Here is a 14,802-nt window from a genome sequence, read left to right as displayed (position 1 = left end):
TATATGGCAATTACGATACCCTATTCGACGATCATTAAATAACACAGACACACCAAGACCATATTCTACAAACATTAAAATACTATTTAAAGACTGGTGCACGGGTGAATCATTTAATTAATAGTTCACCCTTGAATCTACCTTAATTTCTATATGAAAAAAATTCTAACTTTTGATCCTTATATGAAATTAACGTTACCTTTTCATTCATTTAATCGGGTTAAACAAGTGTTGACGTGTGCAACAAAAAAGTGACATAGCATAAAGTCATCAAATATGTTTTATTTCTTAGTTTGCATATAAAATAAAATTAACATTACACTTTAATCCCTATATAAAATTAACATGTCTATGAAATTAAGATACACTTTAGTTCGTTTATAAAATCTTTTTTAAAAAGAATAATTGAATATATTCTTTTTTAATAATTTTAATAATAGAATTATGACGTATATAGTGATATTGATATTTAAAAAGTATAATATAGAATTGTTGATTTATATTTATTATAGGTACATTTTAATATTTTAATACACATAACTTAAATAAAAATATATATATTTCTTTAAAAAATTTAAATGATATGTGAACATTTTTTTAAAAATTTCAGAGTATTATTAAAAACTAATTACTACTGGAAAAATATTCATTTCACATGTCATCAATTTATTTGACTTGATAATGAAAATATAAGATACTTTACCTAACGTTTATCATATACGGACTAATATCAACTTGTTCCATTTAATAACTTCAACATTAAATATTATCAACGTAACAATTAAATATAAATTCGTTAAGTAAAAAAAATCTTAAAAAAAAAAAAACTTAAATCTCTCTTTGTTGGAAACCTTAAGCACATGCAAAATTGACATTCTCCTCCTAATGATTTATTTTATACCCAAAATCTAATCAAGATTCAAATCCTAAATCAATTTATTAAGAAACCCAAATTATTATTATGTGTCAACTATTGTCAATGAAGTACGGACACCTCAGTCTCTTGTCGTATCCGATGTCCGACACGCATCTGTGTCAGTGTTCAACATCGACGCAACACTCATACTACGTTCTGTATTTTAAACATTACAGGTGTCCGCATGTCCGTATCCGACATCCGTGTCGATCTCGGTGCTTCATATACTATTGTTTGCATATTGCTTGCTATTTGTCACGCTTTTACGTCACTTACGTATATAAGCAAATGCTAAACTATGTAGTTCATTTCGCCAAATAAAAAAAAAAGTAGGTAGTTCATGTTCAGTAACCACTTATATATTATTTTATTTGGTAGCAATATATTACTTCACGAATAACAAGATTCCTGTCTTGATCAGCATAGGGGTAACTCTGTTCGTGTATCATGGCACTTCTTGTGCTCCATAATATATATTTGTTTTATTTGCCTATGAAAAAGGAAAAGTCACACATAAGTGACAAAACAGGGGAAAAAAAACCGATACAAAATATTGATAGATAATAGTAATATCTTAAGAAGGCCAATCAAGCTCGTCCAGTGCGCCTTCCAACTTTGAGTGCTAATTCGGTATCAATTTTGAGGGAGATGTCTAGTGCTTTCACAGAATGAGTCAACGAACCACTGCCAAAAAAGCCAAGTCAGTATGGTATTATGTCGGCATCCTCAATTCATTTGATAATTATCTTACAATTGTTTAAGAGTTATACACCATGTTGGTTTTAATTATAGGTGAGTACGAGTCAGTGTATGCAAAAAGAATGTTGGTTTTTTTTTTGGAAAATATAAATTATATTAAACCCAAAATGATACAATAATAAACGGGACATACCTCACAGTTAAAGAAAATAAAAAACTTTTCTAATACAAGAAAATCTATCTCAAGATACTAAAATAAATGTAACATGTGCGCTTGTCTATACATAAGAAAAAAAAAAAAAGAATGTTGGTTTTAGTTATAGGTGGATGAGTCAGTCTAGTTCGTTTTGATCTGCATTTAAAAAGATCAGCTAAGCTAATCTACTTACTAAATGGACCACATTTATGCCTTGTCTGTGTCTAACCCATTTGGTCCATGGGCTAACGGACTGGTCTGTAGGACCAATAATAAAAAGTCATAAAAAAAAACTTTAAAAATTGTAAATATCATATATAAAATACGATTAATGAAAAATATAAAAAAATGTAAATGAATTAATGAAATAATAAAGTTTAAAAGAGTTACATTTATGTAACTCATACATCAGATAAACAATAAAATAACTCAACAACTCACCTTTTATATCAAGAAACTATAAATATTCAAATACTAAAAAATATATCAGAATACACTAAACACCAAGAAGTTTTGTTCAAATACTTAATAATCTTATCCTAAATATATCAAAATATACTGAATACCAATAATTTTAATTAATTTGATTCAGATTTAAAAATATAATGAACTATCCAGACCGAATCAATCTGACTAAAATTGGATTGATTTGGTTTGGATCATCCGATCATGATTTATTTTTCAAGTTATTACCTCTAATTATTGTCTATTTGATATAATTTTTTAATTTCATATTAATGCAAGATAAAAATATTTCATGCTCTTCAATGACTAAATATTTATTTAAGTAGAAAAGGAAGGAAAATGGATTATAATACCATATTCTATGAAGTGGAACAACCGAACTTAAAGTTTACCTAGAAATGTAGGTCACTCCGCTTTGCCCAATTTTATGTACAGTATCTAGTGTGACATTGCCTGATGCCTGACATCACAAAAATGACACTAGAAATTAGTACCTAAAGTCATCCTCGTCCAAATCTAGTTGTCAACACGCTCTGTGATGGGCTGAAATTTGTAGATAATCACCAGTTTTGATGGATCTCATTTAAATTAGGAGATAGAATCTTTAATGATAAGTGAGACCTATTAAAATTGTTCATCTTTAACAAATTTCAGTCAATCACTGAGTGTGTTGAAAAGAGTGTTAGAGAGAACGTTCCTAGCATTTCTCAATTTATGATCTCCACATAATATCCGAGATTCTGAAATTAAGTGACCCTAGTTAATAAAGATCACGACAATGCAAGAAAAACCAAATAGTCCAAAGGAAAAAGAGAATATGACTTAGCAAGCTGATGACAACCAAAAGAATATCTTTCACCGCATGAGCCATGAACCCATAAAAATATGACCTCTAGGCATAAGGGCCACCATTAAAGAGTAAACCCATAATTTTGGACATCACGTATCGCTGAGCGAATTTCCACTACCTCTTTAGACGATTAAACAACTGAGTAGACATGCTAGTTTCTCAACAAATTGACAGACACAAGAATGATAGAAATAAAAACATAAAACCAGTACCAAAATATTCTGCATCGTTTATTCTAACAAATAATCCAAAATATTTTGTAAAGATTAAACTAAGCAAATTTAGTCATGAATACCTCAGTCTCATATCTCCCATTTATCAACTGCACAGCTTCTTTTAGCATAGATATGTCCACATCCCCATTTGGTAGAGGTACAACCATATTGTCCAACATTATTCGAGTCAAAGAAGTCTTTGTTTGAGATGAATAATGTAAAACTTCTTCCACTTCCTCAAGAGTCCTGGTCTCAACCTAGAAAAAACACAAAAAAACCTTGAAACACCAATGGGACCCCACTGAAGTTATGCCAGCACTCAGCAGTTACAAGACATTTACCCAAACATTCATATTGAGGACAAGGTGAAGTTTTAGATGAGTATCTAATAGGAAATTAGCTTCTAAATGGGATAGGCCCTTTAAGGTATACTCTAGAAGGCCCAAACATATTAAGGCCTGAGAGTTGTAGTGAGCACTGTGGGTTAGTGAGAGTTAGTTAGAGGAGAGAGAAGGTGAGGAATATTTCTGTTATAATTGGAATTGTGAGTTTGGCGGTGGGGTATGATGGATTTGGAATAGAAAGTGGAGCTCAGAGAACCTTTCTCTGACTTGGGGCAGCATTGCTCATATTTCATTAGTGCCTTTGTCTTTTCAAATACTCATTCTTATATTTTGTTTCCATTGATAACTAAAAACATATCACTGTTGCTTCCATTGAGTCTATGCAAACGAGAATAGTGGCTCCGTCTAAACAATGTTGAATCCAAAGTTGCAGCGATCGAAACCATCCTTCACTCTCAAGATCCAGCCATGAAGGATCATTCCACCCAGTTATCTTCCTTGCTTACCAGCGTCAATGAACTCTCCCAATTAGTGACTGCTATGTGCACAGAGATGTAGGACACTTTGTTGTGTTGTTCCGATTCTCCTGGTGCGACTCTTACCCCGCCATATCATACTGGACCCAACTCAGACAATGCATGATTGTCGGCGAAACGTGTTGAACTTCCGCCATTTTCTAGCGACGATCTACCGGTTGGCTTGCCAAAGCCGAAACGTATTTCTCAGTTCAGAGCACCCCCCCTAAAATGCAGATCCAACTTGCCCAGATTTGCATGGAGGGTATGACTTGGCATTGGTTCACGGTGCTGTCCAATTCCGACCCTCATCTACATTGGGCCTCTTTCAAATGCGTGCTGCTCGAGCGTTACGGCAACCACCAAATGGGTAATCCTTTTTCTCAACTTTAGCTCCTCCACCAAACAACCACTATCGATGAGTACGTCGAGGCATTTGAAATTCTCATGGCGTAGGTTCCTCCACTCTCGAAGGATCAGTATATGGGGCCATTCTGCTAGTGGACCTCTCAGTCCAGCCCATTCTGCTAGTGATTCTGCTGGGGCCCGTGACAAAGGGGCCAGATCTGGGTCATTTAATTTGGGTTCGCAATCATCTCGAGCGGTACTGGTAATCTTTCTTACCTAGAACTTATGGATTGTAGAAATAAGGGTCTTTGTTGGGTGATGCTAGGTGCACCAGCTCTATTGCTTGTGCACCCAGCATTTTTTGTTAATTCCAAAATTACCCTACGTCGAAAATACGCGAATTCGTGGTTGATCCGTATGGTTTGTATGGATGAACTTTATCTGTAAGTATAATTTAAACATACGGATCAACATGATCCGTATAACTCATACGGATCATGTTGAACTATATGAAGCATACACATCAAGTTGATCCGTATGGTTTGTACCGACGAACTTGATCCGTATGACTCATATGGATCAAGTTCGTCCATACAAACCATACGGATCAACTTGATCCGTATGTTTAAATTATACTTACAGATCATGCGGATCAACTTGAGTGAAGGATATTTTCGCCCATTCACTTAAAATGTTGGGTGCACCCAGCAATTTAAAATAATTTCGTAAATGTCCCTGCTTTCTTCTTCCTTTTTAAGTTAGTTTCTGTGCTTTTTTCTTTTACGCCTCCATTCTTTTTTCTTTGCTTTCTCCCTTTCGTGTTGGTTTTTTATTGTTGAGAGAGGTGCCGCTTGGATCGAGGTGAAAGTGTTACAGGTCAGTGGTGATTGTTGCGGTGGTTGGTTCGTCGTCGAAGGTACACCAGGTACACGATGTTGTTGGGTGAGTGTGTGACTTGATCCGTATAAACCATACGGATCAACTTGATCCCTATGGTTTACAGATTTTGATTTTTTTTAAAATTGTTTAAAGTTTTATTTTTTAAAATTATTAATATGTTTGTATGTACATTTTTAAAAATAAATTATTTTTTATATGTGTATTTGAAATAATGCGTATGTAGATTGATATAGGGTTTTTGCTTTTTAACATATATTACTACTTTTCATTGAAATAAAATAACACTATTTATAACTATTTCATATCAACATATATGACTACATAATTAAAACACGAAATGCATAAATAAAATAACTACATAATTAACTTATATATGACTATTTTTCATTGAAATAAAATAACAACCTTTCAAACTATTTCATAACACCATATATGAATAAAGAATTAAAACACAAAATACATAAATAAAATAACAACTACATAATTAAATAACACATGACTATTTTCATTCAAATAAATTAAACATAAACAACTACAAAATTCATTTATTTACTATTAAAATTTAAAACTATTTCATAACACCGTGCAATCATACATATTATTTTTTAAAACACACACAAATCAAATATCTAATTAAAAACATTTTTCAAAAGTTAAATACCTATTTTTAATTTTTTTTAATTAAAAAAGGTTATACAGCTCATGTAACACTTAAGGATCAACTTAATCCGTACGAATGCAAAAATCGAAATACGAGAACGCAGCAGTCATTAACAGAGACACAAAGCTTACCTCGACGGTGGAAGACCAAAACAAAGCTGCAAGTGCTCAATGCCGACGACGAATCACCCAATGCGAGACAAACGAACCTCCAACCAAACCAAACGGCACTAGGAGGAGAAGAAGAAGAAGCTCAAACGGTGCAGCGAGGAAAAGTAAAAGGAAGAAGCTCGTACAAATGAAGTGAGCAGTGCACTGGGTGTACAAAGCTTTTAAATTTTAAGTCAAGGACATTTTCACCCATTCACATAAAATGCTGGGTGCACCTAGCATCACCTATCTTTGTTTCAAGTGTGGATCCAAGTGGAGTCCAACCCATGTGTGCCTCGACCGCCATCTCTGCCTTCTCATTTGGGAAGGTAACGAACAGTCCAACAATCCTACTCTTACCAACAATCCTCCAGAATCAAAAAATCAAGACATGGTGTGCCACGTTTTGGACTATTGCGCTCTCAATCCAGTGACCTTGCACATTCGAAGACCATCAAATTGGAAGGAGAGTTGGCTAGTTATCCTATTCTTCTCCTCGTTGACAGTGGGGCTAGTCACAATTTCATTGCATGAGAACTGGTGAGTTCCCTGAACTTGGAGGTCACAGCAACGAAGGAGTTCAATGTCATCCTCGACAACGGCAACAAATGTTCCTCTCATGGTGTCAACGCTTGTGTGTTCTTGGGGGCGTTGATCTTGTGTTAGGGGTTGAGTGGTTGAAAACTTTAGGACAAACCACATGGATTGGAACAAAAAGATTGTGAGCTTCAAGGACAAGGACCAGTTAATCGCCTTGCAAGGTCATCATATCAAAGATTCCTCTCACTCTACTGCCTTATAGGGCCTTTTGCAGTGCCTAGCCTCTGAGAACACTACCTGCTTTTGCTTGGAACATCAGATCATCCCGAACGATATGCCTCAGGACTTGCAGCATGTGCTGGATCAGCATGCCTCTGTCTTCACTGCTAGAAAGGGGCTGCCACCTCAACGAGCCCATGACAACTCTATTAATCTGCTTCCGATGAACTCAACTTGTGAGTGTAAGTTCTCTTTCGGCTTGCCTTCCATTGACTATTTAGGGCATGTAATATCTGCCCAGGGAGTGGCGATGGATCCCGATAAGGTGAAGGCAGAGTTGGACTGGCCGGTTCCAGTAAATGCCAAGGAGGTTCGTGGTTTCCTCGGCCTAACTGGTTACTATCATCAATTTATCAAAGACTATGGTAAGTTGGCCCAACCCCTTACTATGCTTACAAAAAAGGAGGGTTTCTTTTGGGGACAGAATCAAGTGAAGGCTTTTGAATGTCTCAAATAGTGTTTGTCCTCCTTTCCTATTCTCACTCTTCCTGATTTCACTAAAGAGTTTTTCATAGATTGTGAAGCTTCTGGCCAGGGATTTGGAGCGGTATTGATGCAGGACTGCCAACCTATTGCCTATTTCAGCAAGGCCCTATCTGCGGGAACTTTGTCCAAATCTGTGTATGAGAAGGAGATCATGGCCTTGGCTTTGTCCATTCAACACTGGTGACACTACCTTTTGGGTAGAAGTTTCAAGGTATATACAGATCATAGGAGTTTGAAGCATCTCCTTCAACAACGTCTCACCACCACAGATCAGCAATGCTGGTTGGCAAAACTCATGGGGTTCCAATTTGAGGTTGTTTTAATTCTGGTCCAGAGAATAAGGCTGATTATACCTTATCCTGTCAGTTTCCTTCCACTGAGTTCAACACCATCTCCATTAGTCCTTATTGGGTGGATTTCCCTGCTGTCAGGAACAAAGTGCAAAATGACCCTGGCTTGGTCAAGTTGAGCTCCCAATTGCAATCTGATTCTGATTCTCTGCAACACTATACTCTGCGCGACGGTTTACTTTTTAACAAAGATCGTTTGATGTTGCCTAAGACCTCCTCTTTAATCCCTACTTTGATGGCCGAATTTCACGACACGGTTACAAGTGGCCATTCGGGATTCATGAAGACATACAAGTAGTTGTCTTCCAGCTTCTTTTGGAAGGGAATGAAAGCTACTATAATGGAGTACATCCACCAATGTGACGTTTGTCAACGTAAAAAGTACCAGGCCTTGTCTCCAACAGGGCTGTTGCAACATATTCCTATCCCAGAAATCGTATGGGATGATATCTCTTTGGATTTTATCACCAGCTTGCCACATTCTCAGGGATATGACGTAATTCTGGTGGTGATCGACCGCTTGTCCAAGTATGCACATTTTTTATCCCTCAAGCACCCCTACACAGCGTGTTCAGTAGCAGAGGTATTCATCAAAGAGGTCGTCAAGTTACACGGTTTTCCCAAGTCTATTATCAGCGACCACGATCCTTTGTTCCTTAGCAAATTTTGGAGTGAACTGTTTCACCTTCAAGGAACTGTGCTAAGGATGAGTACTACTTACCATTCCCAAACCGACAGTCAAACGGATGTGGTAAATCGTTGCTTAGAAACTTTCCTCCACTGCTTTGCTTTTGAGAAACCTACCAAATGGCATCTGTGGCTTTCTTGGGCAGAATTTTGATACAATACTTCATCCCATTCTGCAATGGGCAAGTTCCCCCTTTGAGATTGTCTATAGTCGGAATCCACTTTCTGTGCTTCGTTATCTGATTGGGGAAACCCAAGTTGATTCAATCGCATCAGTGTTGATTGATCGCGACAAAGCCTTACGTCAGTTGAAGTTCCATCTGCACCGTGCTCAGCAAACGATGAAGAAGTATGCGGATGCTCATCATCGTCATGTCACTTATGAAGTTGGCGAGTATTCATCAAAGAGGTCGTCAAGTGCTTTCCCATGTCAGGGAGGTGGCGTACAAGTTGCAGTTACCAGATGCGGCTAGAATTCATCTAGTCTTTCATGTTTCTCAGCTCAAATGCTCTGCGAAGAGTGGTTCTTCTGTTACCATTTTGCCTCCCAGATTGGCAGTGGATAATCCTAAAACCCCTAGACCTGAGGATATTTTAGCCATTGGCGAAGGCAAGCACCTGAGAAATTCTGTCGAAGAGTGGCTTATCCTCTGGAAGTCTCAACCTGTGGTAGAAGCAACATGGGAGAACACAGCACCAATCAAAGACAGATTTCCCAATTTCTGCCTTGAGGACAAGGCAGTTGTTTTAGAGGGTGGTATTGATAGGAAATTAGCTTCTAAATGGGATAGGCTCTTTAAGGTATACTCTAGAAGGCCCAAACATAGTAAGGCCTGAGAGTTGTAGTGAGCATTGTGGGTTAGTGGGAGTTAGTTAGAGGAGAGAGAAGGTGAGGAATATTTCTGTTATAATTGGGATTGTGGGTTTGGCGGTGGGGTATGATGGATTTGGAATAAAAAGTGGAGCTCAGAGAACCTTTCTCTGACTTAGGGGAGCATTACTCTCATTTCATTCGTGCCTTTCTCTTTTCAACACACTCATTCTGATATTTTGTTGTTTCCATTGATAACTAAAAACATATCAGTATCATTACACCAGATAAAGTTACTAGGGCAGTAGGGACGTGAATTTCAGTTGTCACCACTGCACATGTGGCAGGTAGGAAAGGAAGGAGGGTATGGAGGTGTGAAATCTGGTAAAGGAAATGATAAGAGGGAGGCAAGGAGGAGAAGGGCAACCAGTCAATTATTCAATTCAATAAGGAATTAGGGCCCTGCGGCAGGAAGGAGACCCTCAACAAACCACATGTATTTCTTTCTATCTTCTTTTTTTTGTTTTTCAGTGAAGAGGATTTTCCCTATTGTAAGGAATTATTACTTATCAGTAAAATCTGTTCCTATCATCTTGTTGCTGCATCAACAAATCATTTGTTACACAAAATAGTTATTAGTTTATTGTGTGGCAAACAGCAGCAACTGCTAATAAGTCACAGTTGGAACCTGGCAGGCGTCACAATTTTCATGAACTTCAAAGTTGAGAAAAGACCAAAAAGACCTCAAAATGGAAAAAAAAGAAAAGAAATGTGTAGAACAATGAAAGAGAGCACCACCTCAACCTCCATTTGAAGATTATTTTGCTCCAGATACAGGTCAACAGCTTTAAGAGCATCAGCAACACCTCCAGCTGCTGATATATGATTATCTTTTATCATCACCATATCAAACAAACCCATCCTATGGTTCTGACCTCCACCAATTAATACCTATCAAAGCACATGTACACTAGTTTATTGAGTAAACTTTATGTGTAAAAGTATAAATGGTTATTAATTATTGGAAGGAAGTGATCAAAAGTCCATACCGCCCACTTATCCACTAAACGAAGACCTGGAGCAGTTTTTCTAGTCTCCAACATATATGCAGGGTATGCTGCATTTGCCATTGCCTGTGGGAAAGCACGAAATCTATAACACAGTCAAGAATTATAAGATAATAAAGGTTTCACTAATTATTGGGTCAAGTGAGATGTAACACATTACCATCTTTTACATTCAATCTGATTACATACGTCAACTTATTTTCATATTTGTGACATTGATATGTTTCATTACATTTACAAACATCATTGTAAGAAGCCATATTATCATCAACAATTTGTGAAATTATCAGCCTTGATGAGCACAATGAGTAATGGGTAGATGGGGAATTTGGATGCAAAGGGCTGTAACATGGCAAGTGTAGGAAGAAAGGACTGGAATGAGAAGATAAAACGGAAGTATGGGAGTGAAGAGTGGGTAGAAAATTTGTGCAAAGGGAGGTATTGAGTGAGATTGGCCGCCATTCCTAAGGCAGGAATTCTCACTCTAGGAGTCTCTCTATTCCTAAGGCTGGAACTCCAGAATCCAGCATTCTCTTATAGTGTAAAGAACACTTCATTTCTGTTATTATTAAAACTAGTTCCTATCAGAAAGTAATCGAGACCATATCACTTTATAGATTTGCTTCAACTGTAAGCTATGGTTGCAAAGTGTCTATCAAACTCAAAAGAAAAGTCTACCAAATGACAAGACCAGCAATGCTATATGGTAGTGAATATCAGGCAGCAAAGCCAACAAGATCACAAACCAAGCTTAGCATTGATGAGCATGTTGTCGTGATGACATACCAGGAAAACTAAGATTGGGGAAGAATATATACAAAACAAAGTTGGAGTGCACGCCAAATCTACCTAGTGGCACAATACTTTATTGTTGTTGCAAATTGCAAAGTTTTTCAAAAAAATTGGGTTAAGATATATGAGAAGCCTACACAGTATGGAAACTATCCTAGACCATAGTTCTCTCAAATATAGCACTTGCCATTGCCACAATAGGCAGTTCATAACACTAACTATAATGCATATAATTTAAAATAACATCTTAAAAAAAGAAAAACAAACAGACAAACTGATATTTGTAATACCATTCAAAACTATAACTACGCACCAAAAACAGCTAATAGAATTTTTAAGTAATTATTCATTTGTGTTTATTATCCCAGACTGAAAAGAACTCATCTCCAACAAGTGAAAACCTTGTCTCGTCCCAAGATAGTTCTGGACTATTATGTTTAAAGTCAGCTGCTATACATGTAGCATAGTGCCATGCTATACATTTAGCATAGTGCAACTGTGCAAGAACCTATGACAAGCCATTGAACACTATAGCATGATATTAACAACTATGCTCTAGACAAAATAGCTAAAAACCCAAGTAAATCATCTTAAATCTAACCAATTCAGCCATTTTGCAATTGTGATCCAATAATCCCAACTTTGTCAATAATTGACATCAAATATTTTCAATAGCCTTACAGAGATCTTTAAAACAGCATATAATGTTAGCTAACTAAGTTCAATAATCACAAACTGTTAGGTAGTTAAGCATATTACAAAAAATTCAACAAAAAGAAAATATTTTAGTAAACAACAGATTACCTTAGTTAAAGTTGCAATGCCACTCATCCTCTGCATAAAGTTTAGCACAACTCTTTCAGCTACAACAATGTTATGAGCCCGTCCTGCACGATCAATAGAAGTCATTCATGAAATTAATTACAAATGAAGCCACTTGCTTTTGTAATTATGTTTTCCTAATAATGACCTTACCACGAACTCTTCCAAACTGTAGCCCTTTATGGACAAAATCTCCATCATTTTTACTCCACTCCACCTGATAGTTGAAAGTAATCCTACAATAATTCAGCCAAGCACCAACCACAAATATAATGATAGACCATCTGCATATTGCTTTCATACCTTCAGAGAAGGATCAACCTCATGAAATATCATCTCTGCAAGAGCTATTCCAGCAATGATGCCATCCTCCTTTGCCAAAAAATAAGCTTCCACTTCCATGTCAAATGGAATGGTGGCCAAGCATGTTACATCACCTACAATCAAAACAACATCGATACCCAATGTCATGATAACTACCAAATAACAGTATGTATCAGCATTAGCTATTTGCGAAAGCCCGATGGCATAAAAGAATTTACACTTGATTATAATAAACAGTGAAGATAACATTAACAACTCATGAGTGTGAATTATAAATTTAAAACTCAGGAAGAAACATGGCAGCTAGTGCAAGAAACTTAAGAAAACGTTCAGAAATAAACCTCGATCCCCAGCATCTTCTTCAAGTGCTAGCTTGATAATGCCCTTCAAATCATAAGTTGGGTGCTCAGGAGGCTTTATTGCAAAGGACTCGTATGATATCCTAGAGCTTGTGACTTCAGTTGCAGACATTTTAACAACCCTCCTGCACTTGTACACAATTTAAAACAAATCAATCTGAAAATACATGAAGTCCATCAAGTGACACATGAAAATATTACCACTATGACCAGCAAAAACACTCTTTAGTAAGTTTCCAAGCATTTAGGGCCTGTTTGGATAAACAACTTAATTAAAGTATATAATCACTTATGTATTGTAAGTTGTTTTTATCATCGAAAAGGGGAATAGGATTAAACGACTTTTACATAAGCTGTAAGTTGTTTTCATAAGCTATCCTAAAGAGCTTATTAAAATAAGTAGAAAAAAAGTAAACAACTTAGGGACATATCAAAAACTATTTTTATAAGTTATACCAAACACTTACACAAGTGCTTATGTATAAGATAAGTCCAAATAAGCAGTAAATAAGCTCTTTCAAACAGGGCCTTAATCAGTTACATATGTAACTACCAAAAGGCAATCTAGCTCAGTTGGTTAAAGAAGGTGCGTATGTTGTTGTAAAGTCCACGGTAACTATTTTTGATTCCTACGGATCAAAAATAAAATTACATGTTTAACTAATTATTTAATTCAAAATGCCAGGATTCATACACAAACAGCACCAAGAAATTCATATTAACTACGCATACACGTTGCCATTTACAAACAAAAATAGAAGTACTGTCATACATGTTTAATAAACATCACCATATATATCACCAAGTAACACTAGCAAGAAAAATGCTTGATTTTAATTTGACAATAACACTTGTTTAACCTTACTTTTCACTATACCCTATTCTAGAATTATAATAACAATCACAAGTTCTTTCTCAGAATAAAAAAAAAGTATGTTACCTGACTTTTGAATGTGATTGCGGTGGGAATTTAAGTGAGAGGCTGTAAGAAATGAACCAAATTACAGAAACGTGAGAAGGTTTTTGGTTTGTGTTTGCTACGAACACTTAACAAAAGCAATGAAACGAAACGCCGCATTTTATTGCGGGGATAAGAGAAAGAAGAACAAAGACCTTAGTGGAGGTGGAAACGCTGTGGTGGATTCTCTAGTGTGAAAAGCGGGCCATAGCAAGAATCCTTGTTTGCCGCAGCTTATAGCCATATTCAAACGCAATTTGAGACTATTTTCTCTTCAGTTTCAAAATTCGTGGTTTCAAAGTTGGGGAAATAATTGAGTGGTGTTTCTTGCAGCATTAATTTGAAGATTTTATAAGTTTGTTTTTGGGACCTCAACGAGAGAGGAGGATAGGCAATGCAGATGGCATGAAAGTTGGAAGTGACCTTTATTCTGATTCTGAAATCAAAATAGTTCATTCCAGGTGTGACTCGTGGGTGGGTGGCTCGGCATGTCTAATGTATGGTTTTCATTACTTCTTTTGTTACTATCATCTTACTCATTGTTGGTACTTAGTATGAACAGTTCGTGATTAATATTTATTGAAAAATCTTATTGATTTATTTTTAGTTAATTTTTTTCTTTTAATTATGTTTTTTTTATTTATAAAAAACTCAAACTGAGATCTTGATTTAAGAAATTAAATCTAATATTACAAGGAACTTGTTGGTATAATTTAATAATAATAATAATATCAAATTTTACTTTTTTATTCTCAATCATACACACTTATCATATCAAGTTATCCACATTTGAGAAGTTTTTTCTCCCTTTTTTTTCAATTTTGTAATTTCTTTTTTCATTTTTTCCTTATCTTATTACTATATGACATGTAAAAATTATTTAATCAGTAAAATATAATTTCAACATTTCATTTACTAATAATTTAATTATATGCAAAAAAAAAATATTTATAAACTTCTACATTATTATACAGTTATATTTTTACAAAAGAATTTATTTATTTATGGCATTCTCTAAACTTATGGCATTGATATTTTCAAATACAAAATCATATCTTTTCTTGGTTGA

At 35.7% G+C, this 14,802-nt stretch overlaps 1 protein-coding gene across 3 annotated transcripts; it reads right to left on the bottom strand.

The window, feature by feature from the left end:
• Window positions 1-1,253: 1,253 nt before the first annotated feature.
• Window positions 1,254-14,225, bottom strand: LOC114367971 (nicotinate-nucleotide pyrophosphorylase [carboxylating], chloroplastic-like). 3 transcript variants are annotated; one of them, XM_028325268.1, is made up of 11 exons: window positions 13,889-14,219; window positions 13,716-13,757; window positions 12,758-12,900; window positions 12,396-12,529; window positions 12,246-12,309; window positions 12,075-12,157; window positions 10,461-10,544; window positions 10,210-10,362; window positions 3,422-3,598; window positions 2,669-2,736; window positions 1,254-1,600 (listed from the first exon to the last, which is right to left on the bottom strand). In XM_028325268.1, exons 1-11 carry the CDS (start codon window positions 13,975-13,977, stop codon window positions 1,504-1,506), a joined length of 1,134 nt encoding a protein of 377 aa, XP_028181069.1. In that variant the 5' UTR covers window positions 13,978-14,219; the 3' UTR covers window positions 1,254-1,503. The 3 variants fall into 3 exon arrangements, with proteins under 3 accessions (XP_028181069.1, XP_028181071.1, XP_028181070.1); XM_028325270.1 differs by lacking the exon at window positions 2,669-2,736 and having other exon boundaries at window positions 13,889-14,225; XM_028325269.1 differs by lacking the exon at window positions 13,716-13,757 and having other exon boundaries at window positions 1,277-1,600; window positions 13,889-14,221.
• Window positions 14,226-14,802: the final 577 nt, after the last annotated feature.

Source organism: Glycine soja, chromosome 9 (genome assembly GCF_004193775.1).
Source record: "Glycine soja cultivar W05 chromosome 9, ASM419377v2, whole genome shotgun sequence".
NCBI lineage: Eukaryota > Viridiplantae > Streptophyta > Magnoliopsida > Fabales > Fabaceae > Glycine > Glycine soja.
This window is presented reverse-complemented; position numbering and strand designations above follow the sequence as displayed.